Source organism: Babylonia areolata, chromosome 2, assembly GCF_041734735.1.
Source record: "Babylonia areolata isolate BAREFJ2019XMU chromosome 2, ASM4173473v1, whole genome shotgun sequence".
NCBI lineage: Eukaryota > Metazoa > Mollusca > Gastropoda > Neogastropoda > Buccinidae > Babylonia > Babylonia areolata.
This window is the reverse complement of record NC_134877.1, coordinates 58236307-58262441: the sequence shown is the minus strand read 5'-3', so window position 1 is coordinate 58262441 and position 26135 is coordinate 58236307. Positions and strand designations below refer to the sequence as shown.

The following is a 26135-nucleotide window of genomic DNA, read 5'->3' as shown; positions in this document are numbered from 1 at the left end:
ACATTTTGAAATTATACTCAATGCATAAAAAGCTTGGATTTTTTTTTATTTTTTTTTTTTAAGTGTATCACAAGTGAGTCTTGAAGGCCTTGCCTCTCTTGTTAATTTTGTGACCCGATTTGGGGCTGTCTTTTGTTTTGTTTTTATCATACCTTTTCGATGTTAACACTGTTGAGAAGGGAGCGTGTGAAATGCTGTTTTACCGTTGTGGGCGGTGGCTGCAACAAATGTGGGGTTTGAAATGTAGTTAGGGGTGGGGAGCTGAGTTTAACGGCCAATTGACAAGCTCCCGTGTTGTTGAGTTGTTCAGGGTTTGATTCGGTGAAGTTGCTGTTTGAGAGTTCAAAGTCCTGGATGTCTTTAGTCCGCGAGGGCCTGGGTTCCAATCCCGCTCTTGCCCTTTCTCAAACGTTTGACTGGAAATCAAACTGAGCGTCTAGTCATTCGGATGAGCCGACAGAACGGAGGTCCCGTGTGCAGCACGCACTTGGCGCATTGAAAAAAGAGCCCGTGACAACAAATGGGTTGTCCTCTGGCAAAATTCTGTAGAAGAAATCCACTCTGATAGGCACACAAACACATATGCATGCACTTGAGACCTGACCAAGCACGTTGGATTATGCTGCTGGTTAGGCATCCGCCTAGCAGATGTGGTGTAGCGTATATGGATTTGTCCGAACGCAGTGACGCCTCCTGGAGAAAGTGAAACTGAAAACTGGATGTCTGTCCGGGTGAGTGGGTGAGACTGGATGTCTGTCCGGGTGAGTGGGTGAGACTATCTGGCATTTCAAATGAGTCCTGGCTGTCTGAAGAGGGATATAATTGATATACCTGGTAGCTTAGCTGACATTCCGAAGTTGTCCGCAGTGGGTACAACAAGCCAGCGCGCAACAAGAATGGGCTGCGGTCTCAAAGAAACGAAAGAAAGATTTGAATGCAGTCTACGTGCGTCCCAACAACATCCAAGAAAATTCCAAACTTAATTCACCTTAGCCAATATTTTGATAGCAGTTTTACGTTTTCAAAAAAGTAGAAATCGACAGGAGGTAAATCCAGTTTAATATCAAACAACAATCAGTAACGATTGCTGTTGCCTTTATGGTAAAGTGAAGGAAGGGGGGGGGGGGGGGACGTCAAGCCATTACCACTTAGCTCTTCCCATTAACTCGCAAACAGGTAAATTAAGTGGAATGACCAAACACACAATAAAAGCACACAGAAACTTCCTCAAATAAAATATTCGACAGATTCGCACTGTAACAACCGACAAATTAGCCCCCAAAACTTCTTTTGACGAAAGTAAATATGTGATTACTTATCAAGGAAATTATGGCAACATATATCTCTTGACATGTTTTCTAAAATGACTTAAAATCATTGCGCAGCAGCAATTTGCAGAAAGGAGAACCAACTATGTTCTCCCATCATTTCGGAGAACGCGTAATTTGAAAGTCATTTCTGTGCCATTGATTTATTTGTTATGGTTCGTGTTTTGGTTGAAAGGGGGAAAATTGCTGAAAATTCGGCCCTGTCTTGTTTAGATTTTCAGTTTGCTTTAACATTCTGTGTGAGTGAGTGAGTGAGTGTGTGTGTGTGTGTGTGTGTGTGTGTGTGTGTGTGTGTGTGTGTTTCTCCTTCACCCTCTCTCCCTCTCTCTCTCTTTCTCTCTCTGTATCCTTAAAAAAAAAAAAAAATTATGGACGTTGTCCGTCTGATGTAGTTCAAACCTTCAAACACTGCATGCTTGACTGGGTTGAAACTGGTTTTGAACCTTCTTTTTTTTTTCTCTCTTTTTTTTACGACGTTTTTATTTGAATAAGCGTCGATTATTTTCTGGGGGAGGAATTTTGTTTTCTGTTGTTGTTGTTGTTGTTGTTTTTCTCGAGTGGGTCTTAAGGCTGAGCGGGATATAACATCATTATCTGAATGGATTGAAATGGAACTGGATTGAATTCAATAACTCACTCAGTTGGATTGAACTGAACTCATTTTGGTTGAAGTGAGAATTCTACTCTAGTGAGGTGTTGTTGTTGTTGTTGTTGTTTTGTTGTTGTTGTTTGTTTATTTGTTGTTGTTTTTTTCGCCTCAGCGGGAACGGCCACTTTCTGAGATTAACCAGTCGATGGCGGCAACGCTTCGAGTATTCCGTCATGTCAGCTGTATGTCCTTAATATAACCGAAAAGAATATGTCGTTAATACCAAGTGTACTGGGGCTACAAGGAGTAAGGAAGGGGGTGGGGGGAGTAGTACATAATAAGTACTGACGTCATAAAGGGACACTAATACAGTAGGAATTAAGAAAATTACGAGTATTTTTTATATGCGTGTATAAGTGCTTGTACATGCGCACGCTTTGAACCCAGATGTTGCATCTGGTCAGGTCTTTTGTGGGGTTGTTTTTTTTTCGTTGTTGCTGGTGTGTGTGTGGGGGGTGTGGGGGGGGGGTGGAGGGGGCCGGGGGTGGTGGTGGGTGGGGGGGGGGGGGGTTACAAATCCCAGAGCATCGGAGCAGATAGAGCGGACGATACATTCTCCCTTTTCTATTAGGGGGAGATCAAATCAAATCAAATTAGGGGAGAGGGGTTGATCTGGCGCGCTGATAACACGGATCATAAAATATAAATGTTTTGGGCAAGGTCAGTCATGTTATATTACCCGTACATAGTGGGGTTTTTTTTCGGTTTTTATTATCAATATTATTCAGCTTATCTGTTTGTTTGTTTGTCTGTTTGCTATCCAGATGACATCTGCTATATGTTTCTCCAACACCGAGAGAGAGAGGCAGGAAGAAAGAGAGGCATTGACATATGACTAAATAATACGAATCTCTCTCTCTCTCTCTCTCTCTCTCTCTCTCTCTCTCTCTCTCTCTCTCTCTCTCTCTCTCCAAGGGGCTGTGGTCTTTATGAATAAACCATCTCAATCTGCTTCTCTCCCTCTCTCTCTCTCTGTCTCTGTCTCTCTCTCTCTCTCTCTCTCTCTCTCTAACAAGAAGAAGAAAAAAGATAACCAAATAACTGCAAAACAAAAACAATCAAACAAAAAAACAAACAAACACATCCGAGCAATAATAAGACGACGACGAGGAAAGCGGCATGCCTGCTCCCACTGAGACCGCTCTGAAGTTCCCTGGACCCTCAAGACTGGGGGTATGATAGTCAGTCGTGTCCGACCATAACCATCAGAACAGCAGAGAGGAGGCAACTGATGTCCCAACGACCTGGGCAAGAATTTGTTTTGGTGATAGCGGAGAGTGTATCCAAAGTTGCACCGCCTCCCCTCCCCCCCCCCACCCCCCTTCCCTCCCTCCCCCCCTCCCCCTCCTCTACTCTCTCGGCTAAGCTGAAAAGGACAGTCGGCGTTGTTAGGACGATCCCCAGAAGCAAACTAGTTCCCCAAGGGACTGCAGCACTAAGAGTCAGTGCAATCTTGCCTCCTAGTTTGAGAGTCATAGTCCTTCGCAAATAAAAAAAAGAAAAAAGAAAAAAAGGTTAAGCTGTAATTGTATACCCATTGCAGTGGATAAACCATTGATCATATAGCTCTCACTTCGTTGTTGGCCCAACTGCTGCTGGCTTATGTCAGTCTCTAATACGGGTTGGGGGGGGGGGAGGGGGGTAATGCCACTGAGAAGGTGCAGATGATGGGGCGGTGGCAGCTGCAGCAGCAGCAGCAGCAGCAGCAACAGCAACAGCAACAACAAAAAAACAAAGTGACATGTGTCCATTTTCTGCGTCGTTATAAATCACCCGCGCACACCGCCCCCCCATCACTTACACCCACACACGCCTCCCGCCCCTTACAGATGATTTGAAGAAGATTATGAGATACGCCCTGTCCAAACTGATTTGCATGTCATCTGTATGCAGCCTGTCGTTCGAGTGGTTGGAGCTGCTTGCGGAACAATTTGTTTCTTCAACATTTTATATTTCCTCTCTCTCTCTCTCTCTCTCTCTCTCTCTCTCTCTCTCTCTCTCTCTCTCTCTCTCTCTCCCTCACTCACCACTTCACTCTCTCCCCCTCCCTCCCTACCTCTCTCTCCCCTCTCTTTCTCTCTCTCCTCCTCTCTCACCCTCCTCTTTCTCTCCCTCCCTCTCTCTTTCTCTCTCTCTCTCTCTCGCCCTCTCTCGCCCTCTCTCTCTCTAGACGAATGTCATTGTGTCCCATTGCCTCTCGGTTCTCTCTGTTTATTTCTATATTTCTGGTGACTGCATATGTGCATGTGTCTGTGTTTATCTGTTGTATCTGTGTGTCTCTTCATATGTCTGTATATGTCTGTCCGTCTGTGTCTATCTGTCTGACTGTGCACTGACTTACGCACATACAAACACACACACTCTCTCAACTTACGCACATACAAACACACACACACACTCTCTCTCTCTCTCTCTCTCTCTCTCTCTCTCTCTCTGTATTTCTCTCGTCACATATTCCCTTTTTTGAGTATGTACGTTATTTTTTTTTTTTTTTTCCAAAGAATTCTTACCGTCCGACATTCAGTTCGCTGGTATATCATTCTGTCACAATCAATCTTCGAGTTCGCCCCCAAAAAGTTTACTGAGCGAACACAGCAAGTGACAGCGTCTCTCGGGCCTGGCCATTGCCGGCACATACACATGAAGGGAAGCGTGGAGTGCACCCCTGTCATGCTGCAGTCCGGTGCCAGACTTGAGTCCTCCTCTTCTGGTACTGTCCTCGTTCTCCTCAATCGTGTGGAATGGACAAAACTTGTCCCCCTCCCTCCCTCCCCCTCGCCCCCTCCCCCCCCGCACCCCACTTCACACACACACACACACACACCCCGACCCCCCCCTCCCAACCCCACCCCCAAAAACCAACTCTGTAGGCTTTTCATGTGATGCTACACTCTCGCTGACTTAAGTTTCTATCTTCATCCGTTTCCTAATATATGTATGGATGAGTTTGTGTCCGGTTTATTTGTTTGTTGTTTTTTTTGTTTGTTGTTGTTTTTTGTTTGTTTGTTTTTTGGTGGGGTTTTTTTTCATTCAGTGTGGATAGATGCACTGGAGGATAGTGTTGGTGTCGCTGGAAGGATTGTGGAGTGTTGGTGCGTGTGCTCCAAAGCAAATGTTTAGAACATCTGAACTTACTCTGGGTTTTTTTTTTTTTTTTTGTTTTTGTTTTTGTTTTTAAATTATTATGATATGTGTAAACGATGTACGTGTAAAGGGTAGATGTTTCAATGGCCCCAGTGGGTGTATGACATCAACGTCTCGTCTCCTGAGACTCGTATATATATATATATATATATATATATATATGTGTGTGTGTGTGTGTGTGTGTGTGTGTGTGTGTGCAAGTGTTTGTGCGTGAAGGGATGGGTGAAAATGCGTGTGGTGGGGAATTTCTTTCCAACATTTTGTGAACTAAATATATTCATTCTCTTTTTTTTATTTTCTAATCTAAGGCCAACAGCAGCATGCCCTGCATGATTTTAGGACTGTAAATAATTCGAATTTTATACACCATTTTCTTTTTCTGTTCTTTGTTAATTTTACTCAAAGGCTTATAATAAAGGACTGTATGTGTGTTTTAAACCGTTGAGGCTGTAACTGTGAGCAAGCCAGTAAAGGCGAAAATTTAGTTATCACCAAAGTGGTGTTGTTGTGGGTTTTTTTCTGTCTGTAAATATGTAAATTACACACGATCACTGAGATACAGAGAGTGAGAGTGAATAAGAGTGATGTGTACATAGACAATTGAAGGAGCATTTAGAACATGTTAACTTTACGTGACTGACATCACTGCCAACGGAGAAAAGCTTGAAACCGTGAAGAATTTCAAATACCTTGGAGCAATAGTTTCAGATGAGGGGTCCAAGCCTGAAGTATTAGCCAGAATTGCAATGACAGCTGCAACACTAGCCAAGTTGAACACCATTTGGAAGGACAAGGCAGTCAAGCTCAGCTCAAAGATAAGACTCATGCGTTCTCTTATCTACTCAGTTCTCCTGTATGCTTGTGAAACATGGACCCTTACAGCAGAATTGGAGAAGAGGATTCAGGCCTCAGAAATGAGATGCTTCAGAAGACTGCTTGGCATCTCTTATAAAGACCACATAACCAATGAGGAAGTCAAAAACAGAATAAGGCAAGCCATTGGTCCCTATGAAGACCTTCTCACCACCATCAAGAGGCGCAAATTAAAATGGTTCGGCCACGTAACAAGAGGAGAGGGGCTTGCCAAGACAGTGCTCCAGGGAACAGTCGGAGGAGGAAGGAAGAGAAAAAGACAGAAGAAGAGATGGGAAGACAACATCACAGAATGGACAGGACTGAAGCTGAGCGAGGCGGTCAAATGTGCGAAAGACAGGGATGGATGGAGAGGACTGGCTGACAGGTCATCTGTAGCGCCCCAACGGCAACCGCCATGGGGCAGCTGATGATGATGATGATGAACTTTACGTAGTAGAAGACGTCATGTAAGGTCAGAAAGATGACGTAAAAAAACAGCATTACGTCACCTGTTATCAGTGTAGTCTGTGACCAAACTGCCGGGTGGCAGCGAAAATTCAGATTTTTTTTTTTTTTTTAAACAAAATAGGTCTGTTTTTCAACTTTGTTTCATTATATATATATATATATATATATATATATATATATATATATATACACTCCCATATTGAGAAACTGCACCAGCTGGTTTCCCATCTCTCTCGGGACAGACTATACAAACCCAACTTACCTTTTTTTTTTTCCAATGGAAGTCAACGATACTGCACTTCACAGGAAGAGTGTGCTGCGGTGATGGTGATGGTGAAGGGCGTGTGCTGCCGTTAACCCCTTGACTGCTGAACCACGGGGAAATGAAATCAGTGTTTTGGGGGTCTTTTTTTTTTTTTTTTTTAAGTTCAAGGACCGCTTCCTGTGTATAGTAGCGGTGTAATAGTAGTGGTGTAATCGATTTTGAGGAGCGAACGTAACGCTATCCTTTGTCTAAATGAAATAATGAAAAAAAATAGGGCGACAGGTATCCTGACCTGGCATTCCAACCTTGTTTCAGTCAGGCATCGGCCCTTCACCGACAAGCGTACTCATCAGTAGCGGTCAAGGGGTTAATCTGGTACCAAAGCTAAGGCGGTTTGTCGTCTCCAACTGAGAGTCCAGTTATAAAACAAGCGTTCGGCTGACACAGTGAAGTCAGTACGAACGCTTATCGAAATGACTGGGGACGCAGTGCTGGGTATCCATCGTAGGGTGGCCTTTCGGCGACCTGTTTTTAGCATAAAAACTGCTGTCAGGGAACAAATCGATGGGAGTGTGGATGAGAGTGGAAAAGAAGTGATGGGTGTGGATGTTGTTGTTTTGTTGTTGTTGTTGTTGTTTGTTTTTTTTTGTTTTTTTTGTGTGTGGGTTGTTGTTGTTGTTTTTTTTTTTTTTGGGGGGGGGGGGGGGGGGGGGGGGCAGCGATGAAGACGAGAGGAGGAACAGAATGAAATAAACGAGAGAACTAAGAAGAAGGAGAAAAGGAAGGGAGGAGGGAAAGAATAAAGGGAGAAAGAAAGAAAGACTCAAAGAAAGGGGTGGGGAATGGTGGTAAGATTTTTAAAGAGGGTTGAAACGAAAAAGAAAAAAAAAAAGAGGAAAGATTTTTAAAGGAGAGAGAGGCGGGGGGGGGGGGGGCGAATAAAAAAAAACCCAGTTCTTTCAAACGAAATTTTATTCATTTAGCCAGGGTAATGAGATAAGCATAATTGAACAATGCCTTTTTTTTCTTTTTTTCTTTTTCTTTTTTGTTTGCTTTTTTGTTGCTGATGTTGTTTTACACCCATCTCTGGCGCATGCAAAAGAACGGGGGAAAATACATCTGGATTAGGAAACAGCAAAATGCGAACGACAAGTCAAAAGACAAAACTAGTCGTAAGAATAATAAACAAACGAGCAAGAAAAGATAGAAAGAAGGAAGCGATTGAAGAAGGAATAGAAAATGGGGGAACGAATAGAGAAAGAAGGAAAGAAGAAAGACTGAGAGGGAGAGAGGGGGTAGGGGGGGGGGGAGGTTGGAGAACATTCTGGACACAAAATGAAATTCTGACGGCTCTTCGTCGTTTTGCTTTGAGTAGGGGCAGAAGGCCACTTGGAGGGCGCGCCGTGATTTAGAATCAAGTGTCTTTTCTTCCTCCCCTCCCCTCTCCCTCACAACCCTTCCCCATAGCCCTCCCCCCCCCCCCCCCCCCCCCCCCCCCCCCGCTCCCCCGCCCGCTCCCCCCCCCTCCCCCCACCCCATCTCTACTACATCTCCCCTGCTTCCGTCTTTACAAGTACTTCCACCAACCTCCCCGACCGCGCTGTGTGTGTGTGTGTGTGTGTGTGCGCGCGCGCGCGCGTATTTGTGTGTATGTATGTGTGTGTGTATTAGAATTCTTCACTCTTGATTATACGCCAGCTTGTGTTGACATTTTTATTTTCCTGCCGTTGTTGTTGTTGTTGGTGGTGGTGGTGGTGTGTGTGTGTGTGTGTAAGCACGTCAAATGAAGTGCGTGATAAACTGCTTTGCACTTTTTTTTCTTTTTCTTTTTTTTTTTTTTTTTAAGGAAGCTTCTTGGTTCTGTTCTCATGGCAAAGACATTAATCACTTTGTTATTGTTGATGTTTTTCTTCGTTTTTGTTTTTGTTTCTTTTACTAGAAAATATCTTGACTTGTTTCTGTTCCTCGTTATTCATCTGCACGCAAGATGATTTCGGAAAGCACAGAACAGTGCTGGCGTTATGTTATGTCCCTTTGTCTGATAAAAAAAAAAAAAGAAAGATAAAGAAAAAAAAAAAGAAAACAATATTTCCTGAATTTGTAAAATGTGTCCGTAATAAAATGTGCGAACTTCCTTTTATATGAACGACATCAGTGTTACATGCGAATTTCCCGACGGCGCTCTTAATGGATATAGCCATAATACACACCAGAGAACGTGCATCGCGTGTGCTGCTGGCACGCTGATATTTAAAAAAAAAACAAAAAAACCAGTAATAATGATAAATCGTGTGTTTTCATGTTAGATGTTGTTAACCTTCTTGTATCAATACGCGTACATTTTTTTGGTGTCTCTGCGTTGCATTGCTATATTTGAATACACAGATCGAGCGGGTGAAATAGGGTGTCTTTAATCACAAAATGATTTTGTTGTTGTTCATCTTCTGGTTGTGGTGGTTCGTTCTTTTTGTCTTGTTTCTAACATTTTCAGGGCATGGTGTGCCTGCTGTGAACACTGGATAAGGAACATGGAAAATGTTACCATACTGAGCTGATGCCGTAATTGTAGTATGGCGGTTTGCCTTTTCTTTGAAGAAATGTTATTTATGTGACAATGTTTGATTATGTTTATTACGAACGTTTTAAACGTGATTTTTTTGTCTGCCATTCTTATCCACCCATCGTGGTCATATCTTATGTGAACTTTTTTTTTTTCCCCCGGGTACCCTTTATGCCTATAATCATATCACATAATACGTATAGCCAAAAAATATCACAGAATTATGCCAGTAACACAGTACTTGAAACCGCATCACCAATCACTCTGTCAAACATCTTATTGTGTTTTTGTTTGTGTATGATTTCCGATTCATGCCCCTACCCTTGATGTACTTTCTCGCCGCCACTCGCCCCCCGCACCCCCCCCTCCCAACCTCACCGCCCCCACAGCAACACACACACCGCCTCCCCTCCATCCCAATATCCCTTGTGCACCCGGTGCACCTAGTAATCAAGGCATATTCTTTCCTGTTCTGTTCTGTTGTTTTACTCTACCCTACTCTGTTCTACTCTATTGTACCGTGTTCTGCTCTGCTCTTTGACTCACTTTGTTTACACCTGGTGTTCGGTTGTCTGTGTGTGTGTGTGTAGGAATTTTTGTTTAATGTCCCGTCACACATATCGGTGATGTGTGTGTGTGTGTCTGTGTGTCCGTGGTAAACTTTAACATTGACATTTTCTCTGCAAATACTTTGTCAGTTGACACCAAATTAGGCATAAAAATAGGAAAAATCCAGTTCTTTCCAATCATCTTGTTTAAAACAATATTGCACCTCTGGGATGGGCACACAAAAATTATTATAAAAAAAAAAGAAGCCAAATTATATGGAAACTGCATTTACTGTTGTTGTTGTTTGTTTGTTTTTTGTTTTTTTTATTCTCCAAACTTGGCACTTTGATCTGATATTCTGACACAACAACAAGAGCAGTCATTATTATCATTTTTTGTTCAAACAGGAACTTCTTTTGCTAAGCATGGAAGTTTTATTTATTTTGCAAACGTTTTGGTAAAAAAAAAGGAAATTAATCTGTAATTAATGCTATGGGACTTAATTTGCTTTAAACTGATCTTTCTCATCTTAAACATTACATTTTGAAAGTATACTCAATACATAAAAAAGCTTGTGTGTTTTACTCTGTGTACAGGGCTTTCACTATGTTCATTCGCCCAAGAGGTCTTTTTCGGAAAATACTAAAACCAATACGACGACTGGACTTATCTATTGGCTGAGCCCTGAAGGTCATGGGCAAAAATCAATTGCGTACACATATTTATAGACATTCAAAGCGCGTGCTCATATTCGTCGCGAACGCGAACGACGCCATTTTGTTTCAAGTTGTTGACCTGCCCGTTCAATCCTATATTCAATGGACAATACACGATAACATGTGATGGAAAGTTGGAGAAGGAGACCGTTAAATATTTATTCAGAGAAAGATTTGTGAACGCCTCATCACTTACTGGATTGTGCCCCAAACTGCCATAAAAATATCCACAGAATCAGTCGGAATTCACAGTTAAAAATTGTAAACCATGCGAGTTAATACCCTTGAATTGATGAAACAAAACATTTCCAGTCTTGACTTTTCTCCAAATGAAGTCCTTTTCACTTCATACGACGTTTAGAAGTACTTGTACTTGGCTCTACATGTTATTAGTTTAACAAAATACTAAATTTTCATATCAACTTTAAAACTATAAAACCAGAATGAACATAAAAGAGAAATTGAATCGACAGTGTCGTAGTACATTCCCGGCGGGTGTAACTAAACTTGTACATCTATCTAGATCTAGAGAAAACGGCTAAATGTTGCAGTGTGATTGAGGCGATAGTCACGTCTCCTTGACCGCGGATTTAAATTTTTTTTTTTTTTTTTTTTTTTTTTTTTTTTTTTAAAGATTTTTTGAATGCCCAAGATACACCAGAATAATATGATTTAAACAGCGTTCTCACTGCGAATACCGCAATTGATTTATCGCCCTTTAAAAAAGTATGTTCAAATATTAAATTTTAGAACGTCAGTTAAGGAACCACGATAGTGTAATGGGTAAGACAGTTTCTTCTCACCCGAACACGCGGGGTTCGAATCTGGTTAGGACTTTTTTTTTTTTTTTTAACCCGAAGCTTTATAATAACAAATACAAAACACATTTTAACGATCACAAGTGAGTCTTGAAGGCCTTGCCTCTCTTGTTTTTAATATGTTCTACCCTGTCTGTTCTATTCTTCCATACTTTGTTCTACTCTACTGTATTGCGTACTGCTCTGCTGTGCTCTGATCTATTCTGCTCTATATATTCTACTCTGTTCTATTCTATTCTGTTCCATTCTGTTCTGTTCTATTATATTCTATTGTATCCTATTCTGTTCTGTTCTATTCTATTCTATTCTACTCTGTCCTATTCACGGTGTTCAATTCCCGCCAGGTGCTGGCTTCATGATGACCAGTACCAGTGGATCATCTACGGGCCCGTGGTGGCCTCTGTGATCGTCAACATCTTCATCCTCGTCAACCTGGTCCGCCTGCTCGTCACCAAGCTCCGGCAGATGCCCGATGCTCCCCAGAGCAGGTGAGTGAGTGAGTGAGTGAGTGAGTCTCTGGGCCCAGAGCAGGGTGAGTGAGTGAGTGAGTGTGTGTCTGGGACTGCCGCTGCCATATCCATACATTATCAGTATCTCCGTTGGCAATTGTCTTCTTCTGCTTCTTCTCCTTCTTCGTCTTCTATTTTTTCCTCGTCGTCTTCTTCTTTTGCCCATAACTACCAGAACTACAACCACCACTACTACATCACTGCTGCTGCTTCTTCTACTGTTACCACTCTACTTCTACTGCTGCTGTTGTTGCTGCTGCTGCTGCTGCTTCTTTTGCATCTACGTACGATTTCTACTACCACTGCAGCTGTTGTGACTGCTACTACTGCTACTGCTGCTGCTGCTGCTACTTCTCCTCCTCCTCCTCCTCTTCCTCCTCCTCCTCCTCCTCCTTCCTCTTCCCCTCCTCCTTAACCATGAAAGAATAACGACATAAGAGAAGCCCACTTCAGCACAACAAAACAACAACAGCGCATATTGATAGCCATGACGACGATGATGACGACGACTACGACGACGATGATAATGATGATGATGACGATGATGTTGATAATAATGGCGGTTGTTGTTGCGGTGGTGGTGGTGGTAGTATTGACGATTATGATGATGGTAGTGGTGGTGGTGGTGATGACGACGATGATGAGGATGATAGTTGTGGTAGTGGTGGTGACGACGATGATGATGATGATGATGGTTGTTGTGGTGGTAGTGTCGACGATGACAATGATGATGGTAATGATGATGACGACGACGGCGACGATTTTTGTTGTTGTTGATTTTCTGCAGGAAGGTGGTGCGTGCCACCCTGATCTTGGTGCCGCTGTTCGGGATCCAGTTCCTCATCTTCCCCGTGCAGCCCGAGGAGGGCACCCTGCTCTACGACTTCTATCACTATTTTGTGGCCCTGCTGGCCTCGCTGCAGGTAGGGACAGGGGAGAGGGAAGGAACAGGTGGGTGGTTTTTGGGGTGGGGGTGTAGGGTGGATTGTCATCTATCTTTTTTTACCACTACTTTGTGGCTCTGCTGGCCTCGCTGCAGGTAGGGACAGGGAGAGGGAAGGAACAGAGTGGGGGGGTGTGTGTGGGGGGGGGGTGTTGGATTGGGGGGAGGGCGGGGGGGAGGGGGAGGAAAGTGTAGGGTGGATTGTCATCTATCTCTTCAACCACTACTTCGTCGCTCTACTGGCCTCGCTGCAGGTAGGGACAGGGAGAGGGAAGGAACAGAGTGGGTGGTTTTTGGGGTGGAGTGGGGGTGTAGGGTGGGTTGTCATCTATCTCTTCAACCACTGTACATTTTTGCTCTGCTGGCCTCGCTGCACGTAGGGACAGGGGAGAGGGAAGGAACAGACTGGGTGGGGTTTGGGGTTTTTTTTTTCTGGGGGGGAATGGGTTGGGTGGGGGGGTAATGGTAGTGTGGAGTGTCATCTATCTCCATACCACTTACAAACTGTCACACATTCATCTTCGCTTTCTCCTTTCTCTTGACTGCCGACTATTGCCCTCTGTACAGATGACTTTGCGTGCTGGTCTTCTTCGTGAATTTGTGAGAGACATGGAGAGACAAGGAGACAGAGGAGGGAGAGACAGCGAGAGACAGACAGACAGACAGACAGGCACAGAGAGAGATGACTAAGGGGGAGGTGGGGAGGGGAAAAAAACTGCAATTTATGGTGCTAATCTTTCACTCATCCTTGCAAACCAGTACATATAGTCCCCTAATAATCACACATGTAAGAGAGAGGGAGAAGGGGGGCGGTGGGGTGGGGGGGGGGGGGTTCAGATATCTTCGGTGGCGTCTCGCCTACCTTCTGACAGCCAGTATTGTTTGGACAAGATGCTGCCTTTTTTTCCCCTCTCCATTATTTGTTATCTATATTTTTTCTTTTTATTTATTCATTTCCATGACGATGAGTGATGATGTGGGTGATGACGATGCTGCAATGGGGGTCTCTTCATCTAGATTCTGGACTGACTTGACAATTACTGTACTCTCATGATATATCCCGGCGTCAACCAGGCTTTAGACATACTACAGCGTTGGTCGAGAAATTTGCGCAACCGTGATGGCTGTCGATACGCACCATCGTTTGTTTTGACCCTCGACTGTTTTGCCCTCCCATTCTTCGCCTTTGATGCCACTGCTTTTGGGTAGGAGCCGGCCACGGGTCGATAGAATCCACCTCTGACGGGGGGCTCGAACCTGCGACCTCACAGTCGTCAGTCCACGACGCTGACCGCTTCGCCATGGCGGTTGGTGCCTGTTTTCTGTCAGGCCTCCTCTGCGGCTCTCTGCCTGACAAGAGGAAAGAGGGAGGGGGGAGGGGGGCTGCAGGGATGGTAGAGGGAAGTGGGGAGAGAGGATGGATGCTGCTGCCGTTACTGCCAGGGTGTCATCTTTCTCCCTGTGTGCTCTGCAGCCAAAGTTGGACAGATCGTGTTCCGTCATTCACTGCTGTGGGAGGGAAGGAGGGAGGGAGAAAGGGACTAGAGGGATGGAGGACTGAATGGAAGAAGGAAAGGGAAAATGGCGAGGTGGGTGGCACCAAAGTTTTTTTTTTTTTTTTTTTTTTTTGTGTCTTTTCTGAGAAGTTTGGGGGATGGAAGTTAGGTTGTTGTGTTTCTTTGTTTTTTCTATGTTTTTCTTTTTTTTTTAATACACTAATCTAAACGTCAATTTCCTCGAACCAGGAAGCGGAGAAACAGCGCAAAATTAGACCACTCCGTTCCTCTGCGTTGTCTTCTTTTATACTCATCCTCCTCTTTTTTTCCCTTCTTTTTTTTTTTTCATCACTGCCACTGGTACAACTACTAACTACTGCTGCTGTTATTGCCATCACTACTGGACTACTGTTCCTTGCTCCTCTTGCTTGGGATTGAAGGCCGGTTGGCTAATGAGTGGGTAGAAAGACAGACTAGACGTGCAGGGATGAACCCACTGACGGACAAACAATCATCGACGGATGGACAGACTGACGGACGGACAGACAGATGTCGATGGATGGATGGATGGCGACACTATACATGCATATAAAGCTGGATATGTTGTGGGGGCGGGAGAAGAGGGTGTGTGTATGTATGATTTTTCTGTGTGCAACCATATTATACGGAGAAAAAAAAAAGCCCAACCGCTTTGTTGCATGTAAGGACTAGAATATTCACTAACGCTTTTATGTAATGACTACGGGTATCTATTCTAAATGGATTAAAGATACAGTTTTAGGTGATAACCTGAGATGAGCGTTTATTATGTATGATGCTGGCATACTCGCTGTTTGTGAACAACTGGTGTTTGTTGTCATGCATAAACTTGACATTGTGTTGCTTTTTCTCTTTTTTTTCCTTTCTAAGGGGACTCTTGTTTCCGTCATGTACTGCTTCTGCAATGGCGAGGTGAGTCAGTGATGTGTATGTATGTGTGTAAGCATTATGTGTGCAGGTATGCGTGCATGTGTGTAGGTATTGTATGTGTAGGAATACGTGTGTGTGTAGGTATTTTAATGTGTAGGCGTACGTGTATGTGTGTATGTAGACATGTATGTGTGTTGGTGTACCTGTATTTACGTAGGTATTATGTGTATAGGTTGGTGTATATGTGTTAAGCGTTATATGTGTAGGTTGATATGTATGAGTGTACGTATGTATGCATGCATGGATATTTATATCCGTCTGTGTGTGTGTGTGTGTGTTCTTGTTTGTGTGTTTAGTGTGCATATGTGTGTGTGTGTGCGTGTGCGCGCGAGCGAGCGCGCGCGCGCATGCGAAGGTGTATGCGTGTTGTGTTGTGTTTTCTCTATGTGTGTGTGTTCTTTTACACGTCTGTCGGATGCCAGTTTCTCCACTGTTTCTATGAAAAAGACCAAAGTAAAGTCCTGGGTCACCACCATTCTTCCTCCTCATAATTATTTCCCCTTTTCTCTTTGTTTATGTTTGGTCTTTTCCCTTGGTGCCCCCACATACACGTGCGGGGTGAGAACGTACATTGAAACAACCCTCGTGCCAATCCTGCCAGGATTCTCTTCTTTTTTTTTTTTAATTGATTGTATTAATTGTATTTTTAAACGTTGCTTTGGTTGGTTTTGTCAGTTTGGTGAAGGGGTAGGAGCAGTTTTAGTCCCGGCTTACTTAGAGGTTGGGTTTTGCTTTTGTTTTTAAATCTGACCTTTTTTCTTTCTTTTTTTTTTAACTTAGGTATGCCCCGTCGATGTGTACCTTCGTTTGTCTAGCACGCAACTCTTCGCTTTTCGTTTCTCTCTCTCTCTCTCTCTCTCTCATTCTCTCTCTCTCGCTCGCTCTCTTTGGTGATGGTGGGTGTGTGTGTGGGGGGGGGGGATTTGTTTCATATTATTTATTTATCTGTTGTTTATCTATTTGTTCATTGATTTATTTATTGGTTTGTTTTGTTTATTTCTGTCTTTTGTTTTTTTTTTTTTTTTTTTTATTTTTTATTTTTGTTTTGTTTTTTGTTGTTTTTTGTTTGTTTTTTTGCTTTTGCACGCTTACTCGGCTTTTCATTTGCTCTGTCTGTCTGTATGCGTGTCCTTTTTATCTTTTTATGCGTGCCATACTATGCTTCGCCCAGGCAGCTCCCGTCCATCCCATTCCATGCACCCCGCACAAGCTCCCCGCCAGGTGATGAGGGACTTTAGGAGCGGAGGGGAGGGGGGGGGGCGTTGCGGTGTCCGGTGAAACGGGGAACGGGGTTCTTCTGCTGATACTTCCGAGGTCCTCAATGCTGGAGACAAGACATTCATAAAAGTTCGTTTTCGAAAAGCCCCGAGATGGAGGGGGGGCTCGGGGGGGTTGGGGGGCGGGGGGGGGGACTGATGTTGTGGTCAGTTTGATGGAAGAAAAACAACGTCGTTTGGCTGCTTGCGCGTTTTATTTCCTCCTCTGGTCAGTGTCGTGCTTCTCTCTGGCTGGGGTTTGTGGGCAGCGTCTGCGACCAAATAAAGGAGTAGTGGCCTGATGGCCTGACCTTACTAGGAAGTTAGTGTCTACGGGTCCGATTCATAATATATATATATATATATATATATATATATATATATATATATATATATACCGGGATTTTTTTACACCCCCACCTCTACTAGACCTTGAGTGGTGGTCTGACTGGGTGCTAGTCATTCGGATGAGATGATACACTGAGGTCCCGTTTATAGCATGCACTTAAAACTCAAGTAAAAGAACCCATGGCAGCAAAAAGGTTGTCCCTCACAAAATTCTGCAAAAGAATACACTTTGACAGTAAAATTTGGCAAAGTTCCATATACTTACACAAATTAAAAAAACAAACAAACATAACAGATAATCATTATTTCCTACTGCTTACATCTCATTCAGTGCAATCAAGTATTTGATGACTGAAGTTCCGCTTACATTGCAGAGTCCTGCTAAGAGAGAGAGAAAAAAAGTTATCTTTCCTTTCTTGGTTTCGAAAATAAAGACTGCGGAACATTTTTTTTTTTTTTTAAGCAAAAGAGAGAGAGAAAGAGAGAGAGTGGGGGAGTGTTCTTTCTACTGTGGAGAACATGAAAAACAACATTGAGAGAGGTCGACGAGAATCGTGAATAGAAAAGAGGTAAAATATTTTTTAACTCTCTCCATACGAACGGCGAAAGAAACGACGTTAACAGCGTTTCACCCCAACTACCATCATCAAAATATTGCAAGCGGAAGGCTCTTATACTGAAGAGGTGAATGTTGACAAAGAATACCACAGTTCTGAACGACGGAAGCTAAAGGTTGGGTCATTCAGACACCCACTGGACATACGAGGGGTCTGTGTAGAGGAGAAGAGAGGACTGGCCGTACTGAGTGAGTTAATACAGAGAGAGAGAGACCGAGAGAGAGATCGAGAGACCAACACTGGCATACAACTTGGGGCCAGCAAAGAAACATAAAGAGGAACAGAGAGGCAAGCAGAAAAACATGGAAAAAAACGACAGCTAGCAAAAGAACAACTCCAACGAGACGACTGGATAATTAGGGGTGAAGAAACAACAGCAACAAAACTTGGAACAAGGGAGAATAGATTAGAGACTGATTTTCTTCTTCTTCTTCTTTTTTTCTTCTTCTTTCTTTTCTAAAGACATGCCCCACCAACCCCCACCCGCCCCTGTTCCCCAGCCCCTCAAAAACATTCACACCAGTCCTGCTCCTTATTTATCTAATCAGTTACCTATTATTCCTTCTTGATCACGTCTTTTTGTTTGTGTGGTATATATACACAGCAGTCCTGCTTCTTATAAATTTTAGTTAATCAGCCACAAATCATTCCTTCTTGATCACGCCTTTTTGTTTATATGATATATATACACAGCAGTCCTGCTCCTTATTTATCTAATCAGTTACATATTATTCCTTCTTGATCACGCCTTTTTGTTCGTGTGATATATACACAGCAGTCCTGCTCCTTATCTAATTAATCAGCCACAAATCATTCCTTCTTGATCACGCCTTTTTCTTTGTGTGATATATATACACAGCAGTCCTGCTCCTTATTTATCTAATCAGTTACATATTATTCCTTCTTGATCACGCCTTTTTGTTTGTGTGATATATACACAGCAGTCCTGCTCCTTATTTATCTAATCAGTTACATATTATTCCTTCTTGATCACGCCTTTTTGTTTGTGTGATATATATACACAGCAGTCCTGCTTCTTATCTAATTAATCAGCCACAAATCATTCCTTCTTGATCACGCCTTTTTCTTTGTGTGATATATATACACAGCAGTCCTGTTCCTTATTTATCTAATCAGTTACATATCATTCCTTCTTGATCACGCCTTTTTCTTTGTGTGATATATACACAGCAGTCCTGCTCCTTATTTATCTAATCAGTTACATATTATTCCTTCTTGATCACGCCTTTTTGTTTGTGTGATATATATACACAGCAGTCCTGCTCCTTATCTAATCAAACAGCCACAAATCGTTCCTTCTTGATCACGCCTTTTTGTTTGTGTGATATATATACACAGCAGTCCTGCTCCTTATCTATCTAATCAGTCACAGATTATTCCTTCTCGTTCACGCCTTTTTGTTGGTTTGATTTTTTTTTTTTTTTTTTAACCTAATTATCCAGCCATCTAGTTTGTGCGCTCTGTCTTTCTGGCACTCCTTGTCTTCTTTATTTTCTTTCGTTGCCCTGTTTTGCACCAAGTTGGTGTTTCTTTCTGTGGTTTTTCTTCTTCTTCTTCTGTTGTTCCCTGTCCCATTTGGTTGCATAATTTCATTTAAGGCAAATGCTTGCTACATGTTTAATACGTTCTGTGGTTCCCTTCCCAATTGGAAATGGAGTGAAACAAGGTTGTGTCCTCGCGCCGACCCTCTTCACGATCTTCTTCAGCATGATGCTCCAACAGGCCACTGAAGATCTTGGCGACGACGACGGTATCTTCATCAGATACCGCACTGATGGCAGCCTATTCAACCTGAGGCGGCTACAGGCCCACACCAAGACACTGGAGCAACTCATCAGAGAGCTTCTGTTTGCCGACGATGCTGCCCTCGTCGCCCATACAGAAGCGGCCCTGCAGCGTATAACGTCCTGCTTCGCAGAGGCTGCGCAGCTCTTCGGCCTAGAAGTCAGTCTGAAAAAGACGGAAGTTCTCCACCAGCCTGCCCCACAGGAAGAATTCCACGCTCCTCACATCAACATCGGTGAGACAGAGCTGAAGTCGGTCCACCAGTGCAGCTACCTAGGCTGCACCATCTCGTCTGACGCCAAGATCGACAAGGAGATCGACAACAGACTTGCAAAGGCAAACAGCGCATTCGGCAGGCTGTACAAGAGAGTGTGGAACAACAAACACCTGAAGAAAGACACAAAGATCAGCGTGTACAGAGCTGTTGTACTGCCCACCCTGTTGTATGGCTCCGAAACCTGGGTCACCTACCGGCACCACATACGACTGCTTGATCGCTTCCACCAGCGCTGCCTTCGCACCATCCTCAGCATCCACTGGAGTGACTACATCACAAATGTCGAGGTCCTGGAGCAGGTAAAGACTATCAGCATCGAGGCAGTGCTGCTAAAGACCCAGCTACGTTGGGCAGGGCACGTGTCCAGGATGGAGGACCACCGCCTGCCCAAGATCGCGCTGTATGGCGAACTGTCCACTGGCCACCGTGACAGAGGAGCACCCAAGAAGAGATACAAAGACTCCTTGAAGAAAGCTCTCGGTGCCTGTCACATTGACCATTGCCAGTGGTCCGCAGTAGCCGCTGATCGAGAGACCTGGCGACGCACCATCCACCAAGCTGTCTCCTCCTTCGAAAACAACCGCAGGGCCAGCCTTGAGGACAAACGCAGAAGGAGGAAGAACCACGACGCTGCAGCCGCGAACCCAGACCAGACTTTCCCTTGCAACCGCTGCGGCCGACTCTGCTTTTCCCGCATTGGCCTTGTCAGCCATGAGCGTGCCTGCATCAGACGTGGACAACGCCCTTCCTAGATCTTCGTTAGCGAAGCCAGGCCATGATGATGGTTCCCTGTGCGTTGGTATTTGTGTGCTCGTCAGGCATAAACTCCCTTTTTACTTCTTCTTCTTCTTATTGAACAGCAGGTGTTGCGTATATGGATTAGTCAGCAGGCTTTGACAAATCCTTGAAACTGACACTGAAACTTCCCGTCTCTTATCATCCTCGATTTATGTTCGTTTTCTCGTTATTCACAGATTTTTTTGATTTTTTTAATCTTTCTGCCTTTCTTTTTCTGTCACTGCCTCTGTCTGTGTGTGTGTGTGTGTGTGTGTGTGTGTGTGTGTGTGTGTGTGTGTGTCTGTTGCAGCGGTAGAGTAGCAGTGGGAAATATGCAAAATGTGTGTGTGTGTGTGTGTGTGTGTGTGTGTGTGTGTGGTGAATGTTGAGTTCATGTCAAAGACAGTAATCTCAAAACAACGACAAGACGCAAAACACGAAATATAAAAAAATAAAAAAGACAAGCAAAAAACACTTTACAAAAAAGGACCGATGTTTTGTATTCTTTTCGTTCTTGTTTTAAAAAAAAAAATATCTCAAGGAAAACTTGCTTTTATCGTCCTTGTTAAAACTAGCGCGTGTCACTACGAAAATTGACGTCATGGGAATAAATGAGAGAGAAAAAAAATCAATAAAATGAAATAAAATAAAATATGCTCTTGTGCACGAAGGACATTATAAAACAGATTACCGCGCTGACAGTCATCTTTTTCGCAGCGCATTCAAGTTAATTTGTTTTCTATCTGGAGAGGGAATTAGACAGACAGACTAAAAATAAAAAAAAAAGAAAGGGGTAAGGGGGTATGTTATTCAGAGAAGAGGGTGATGGCGAAGGGGTTGTAGGGGTTATGTCAGTTAGGCTCTAAACTTTTTTCTTTTTTTTTCATTACCTATTCCATTTATTGTCGTACATCATGATGTCATCAGTATTCATGTTATCAACAACAGCAAAAAGCTTAAACGGAGCCTGTGGAGCCCAGCAGCTAAAGATTAGGAGGATTAAAAGGATTAAACTATACTTGCAAAATCTCAACAACAACAACAAAAAACACACAAAAAACACACAAAACTGAATGTGATAAGAAATTCTAGGGAGAGCTGGACAGTACAAGGTCTTCAGAGAAGAAGCCCCCCTCAGTCAAGTGTTTCTGCCCTTAACTCCTTACACTCTAAAGGGGCCGGGCCGTACCCAGTTCATGCCTCCTGGATGCCCTTGTATTGCCGCCTTTTTTTCTTCTTCTTTTTCCTGGTCCTCAGCAGGTTCGAACCCGCGCCTCCAGGGTGGTCGCCACTTCAGGACTGAGTCACTTTTTCTGGCAGACGTTTTAACCACTGAGCCACCGTATGCCTGGTTTGACCAGATCCAGCTGGACCTCTTTTATGCTGTTTCTTCATGGCCTTGAGAGCCCGTGTCCTCTCTCTGCCAGAAATCGACAGCTGTTTCATGAGACTAGGCAGATGCACTCACAGACCCTCTTGCACTATTCTTTATGGCGAAGACTTGGGGCTTGGAAGCCAGATTCTCAGGCTGCTGGCTAGACTAGCATACTTATCGGTCTTATAAATGTGGGCTTCCTCCATTCTGCTTTCGTATGGCACAATGAACTCAATCAGAATCGCTTGTTTCGTTGCCTCGGAGTGGAGTACTCTGTCAGGTCTAATGCCGCACTGGCTGATGATTTCCGGGTGTTTCTTCCCCTCTGGTAGGTCAGCTGTGCATTCCCAATCTTCGGCACCATCAAGCAGCCCACTTTTCCATGCTTTGGATGTTACAGCTGTTCCTGGCCAGACTTTATTGCCATCTGCAGAGCGGAACTCCACTTGAACTTTTGGTAGGGTTGGTGCTGCTTACACAGTGGTCACCACGTGTGCTATTTCTTTTAGCACTTGGTTGTGCCTCCATGTGTACCGTCCTTGGCTCAACGCCGCTTTGCATGAGCTGAGGACATGTTCCACTGTTTGTTTGCCATAGAGTGGGCACGCAGGGTCATCTGCTTTCCCCCATTTCACCAAGTTTGTATTCGAGGGAATGAGGTCGTACACAGATCTTATGATGAAGTTGATCCTCAGAGGGGCCATGTTCCACATGTCGCTCCAGCTGTGTATTGGAGTGTATTTTCCCATGTTGACCACTGCCCCTGCTGGCCTTGCTGGACTGCCTTCTGGACTCTTTATCATCCTCTTTCTTTTTGATATCCGGTATGATCATGTCTCTTTTTGCTTTCCCCTTTGCCTTGGACCACCATTCCATCTTTGTCGATCCCAGGCCCTGCCTTTTGGTTTGGGTGTGTCCTATTATTTCCTTCGTCTTAAGGCTTTCTTTTGCTGCACTGCCTGCCTCCCTGGCTTTCCATTTTCTGCCAGTCTTCAGCTTGGGTTGGTTGGATCTCACAACACTGTCTCCTGAGTCTTCGAGCATGCTGATAAGTCTTGCCTTCCTTACCTTGTATTCTTCGACAAGGGATTTCAGAGGAAGCCTCAGCTTTGCTTGGCGACAGTAGAGTGCCACGTCAATGAGCCCAGGTGGGACACCAAGCCATTTGCGTGTGTACTTGTTGATCTTTGCCTCAATCGACTTGACTGCTACAGCTGATATCATATATCGGGAGAGGCCACAGGAGCTTTGGTATCAGCATGAACTGTAGGCACCACACTTTGTATTTGCCGGAAGGCCACATTGGTCTATGATATGCAGGCCTTCTTCTGCTGTCTGCTTGGTTTCCTTTCCTCTTTTTGCATCTTTCAGGGACTCATCACACCATCTTCCAAGGCTCGTGACTGGTTCATCTGAAACCGTTGGAATGGCTTGGTTGGCGACAGTGAATGTGACCGTTTCAGTTACCTTTCCTCTACGCAGTGAGAGGTTGCGTGATTTCTTTGGTTGGAAGTTCATCCTGGCTGAGGCAACTAGCTCGTCCAACCGCTTCAATATTTCACGGGTGTCATCCTCTTTTGTTGAAAGAAAGCTTTACCGTTGATATATACATATATATATATATATATATATATATATATATATATATATATATATATATATATATATTACCCAAGTAACCGTTAAACCCAGCTTTGTCTTCGTTTTTCATAAAACTAAAAAAAAAACAGAGAGGTGTTGTGTAACCAATATTACCAACATATTTATTCAGTCACACACACGCGCACGCACGCACACACGCACCCCCTCACCCTCCCCACGCACGCACACACACACACACACACACACACACACAGCACGCACGCACATCAATATGTACCAAGGCTCTTCTTCTCTCCCCTCCCACTCTCCCCACCACTCTCCCCCTTCCATCAAACACGTCCACCCTCTTCCGCATTAAAAGCCCCCCTTCCGTGCAGGTGACCTGTCTGCTTCGCCGGAAGTGGCACCAGCACCGCCTGATGTCTGGGCATGTCCGGAAGAACACGGCTCTGACGTCATCCACCTACACGGAAGGCTACACCATGGTCAACACCTCCACCAGGGATCTCTCATCCCAGAAGTCGAAGGTGGCCCCTGACCTGCAAAGTAGAACGGTTCAGGTGAATTATGTGGATGGGACCGTCTCTGCTACAGTGTGTGTGTGTGTGTGTGTGTGTGTGTGTGTGTTAGGGATAGGTGTGTGTGTGTGTGTGTGTGTGTAGATGGAGGACAGGTGTGTGTGTGAGGGGTGTGTGGGGAGATAGGTGTGTGTGTGTGTGTGCATGCGTGAGTGCGTGCGTGTGTAGATGGCGAATAGGTATGTGTAGGAAGGGGTCGGCGGATGCGTGTGGGTGTGTGAGTGATTGGTGTAAGGAGGGGGTACGGGGGTTGCTCTCTTCCCAGAAAGTCCAAGACGGCCCTAGACCTGCACAGCAGAAGGCTGCATGTAAAACAGAAGTACCTCTGTTGTCTCCCCTTGGTCTTTTTGTGTGGGTGTGAGGGAGTAAGGATGTGGAGCAGGATGGGTAGGGCGGGTGTGGGATGGGGCGGGGAGTGTGTGAGTGGTTGGGTGAGGGAGTGGGGGGGGTTAAGGGGAACCTCTCCTCCTACAACTCCAAGATGGCTCCAGACCTGCACAGCAAGAACGCTTAAGGCAAAATAGAAGTGCTTCTGTTGTTTTCCCCCAAGGTGTTTGCGTGTGTGTGTGTGTGGAGGGGGGCGGGGGTTGGGTGATGGAGAGGGAGGGAACCTCTCCTCCCAGACCTGCACAACAGAACGCTTCAGGTAAAAGTGGATCTGTTATCTCCCCAAAGGTGTCTGTGTGAGAAAGGGGGTAGGTGGTGTGGATAGGGCAAGGGGGGATTGGGGTGAGGTGGGGAGGGGGAGAGGGGTAGAAGTGTGTGTGTGGGTGGTTGGGTGGAGTGGGTTGGTGCGCGCGCGCGCGCGCGTGTGTGTGTGTGCTCGCGCGCGCGTGTGAGAGAGAGCGCGCGAGAGAGAGAGTGTGTGTGTGTGTGTGCGCGCGCGCGCGAGCGTGTGTGTGTGTGTGTGTGTGTGTTAAAGCACTCCGCCGTTACCGGCACTCGAACAAACCACCGTGAGTTTCTCAGATTTTTAGATTCGGGGATTTTGGTGATGATGATATGCTGCAAGCTATACTGTGTTTGTCCTGATAACTGGAATGAATATAGATAGATAGGCAGGCAGACAGACAGACAGCTTGATTGATTATATTTCAGTATTTCATAGATTTTGCGCCTCATAAATATTATTAGTAGTAGTAGTAGTATTTTTATGTTTTTTTTTTGTTTTTTTTTTCTCAAGGCCTTTCTAAGCGCGTTGGGTTTCGCTGCTGGTCAGGCATCTGCTTGGCAGATATGGTGTAGCGTATCTGGATTTGACCGAACGCAGTGACGCCACCTTGAGCTACTGATACTGATACTGAACCAAAAAGGAAGAACAGCTACAATCAGCCAACCGTTCTTTATTCTACCGTTTTGCTTGTTTGTTGACAGGACTCCGTGGAGATGAAGCCACTCAAGATGGAGAAACAAGAAACGTGACCAGGTTCCTGTTGTCTTGCCGCTACCGACGTCACTCGATATGACGTATTTTGATGTGGCAGGGGTGTGGTGTGTGTGGGGGGGGGGATGACGTATTTTGAGGTGGAGGAAAAATGACGTATCGATCACAGCGCCAAGCGTTTTGTTGCGAGGATTTGTCCAGTCTTTGTGGGGGAGGGGGATGGGGAAATGAAAGTAAAGCAAAACGCCGTGTTTCAACAGACACGGTGTTCACAGTGTTGCTAATGGTTTGGATAAAAGAAAGTCGATGTTTAAAAGGCCAGATAAGTGTGTCGCTTAGCTGTTGTTGGTTTGTGTTTTTTTTTTTTCTTCAATTTTGGCGATTCTGCGCCATTGGCTATTCAACTTACAAGCATCATCTGGTTTGAATATTTGTTCTGAATCTTGCAAAAAAAGCAGGAGGGGGTGTAGGGAAGGAAGGGGGGTATATGACTTCAGAACATTGAAAATTAGGGGTGGAGGGTATACTATTGTTACGCTTTTTTTTTAGTTCTGACTGCAAGAACAACAACAACAGCAACAAAACCACCCTGTCTAAGCTGTAAGGTCAATTAATACGTTGAGACAAACAATATGGCAACAATGTTGTGTGAATACGAGATAACAAAGTGATCTAAGCACTGATAGATCACTGCATTGACATTATAAGTAAGGATGGTGTGGACAATTATTGTGAGCCTGCTCAAGTCAAAAACGAAAAAAAAAAAAAAAAAAAAGCGATAAGCATCGATTTTCACGTGACTCTTGGCTTTCTTATCGTGCTCTTTCCGCTGTAATTTTTTTTTTT

At 44.4% G+C, this 26135-nt stretch overlaps 1 protein-coding gene across 1 annotated transcript in view; it reads left to right on the top strand.

The window, feature by feature from the left end:
* LOC143279527 (calcitonin gene-related peptide type 1 receptor-like) overlaps window positions 1-25372 on the top strand; it is a 369139-nt gene extending 343767 nt beyond the window's left edge. Inside the window, exons 9-13 of the mRNA XM_076583591.1 lie at window positions 11697-11840; window positions 12649-12784; window positions 15210-15251; window positions 23705-23887; window positions 25280-25372. Coding sequence (XP_076439706.1) covers window positions 11697-11840; window positions 12649-12784; window positions 15210-15251; window positions 23705-23887; window positions 25280-25327 — 553 coding nt within the window. The 3' untranslated portion in view covers window positions 25328-25372. The remainder of the gene's footprint in view (window positions 1-11696; window positions 11841-12648; window positions 12785-15209; window positions 15252-23704; window positions 23888-25279) is intronic.
* Window positions 25373-26135: the final 763 nt, after the last annotated feature.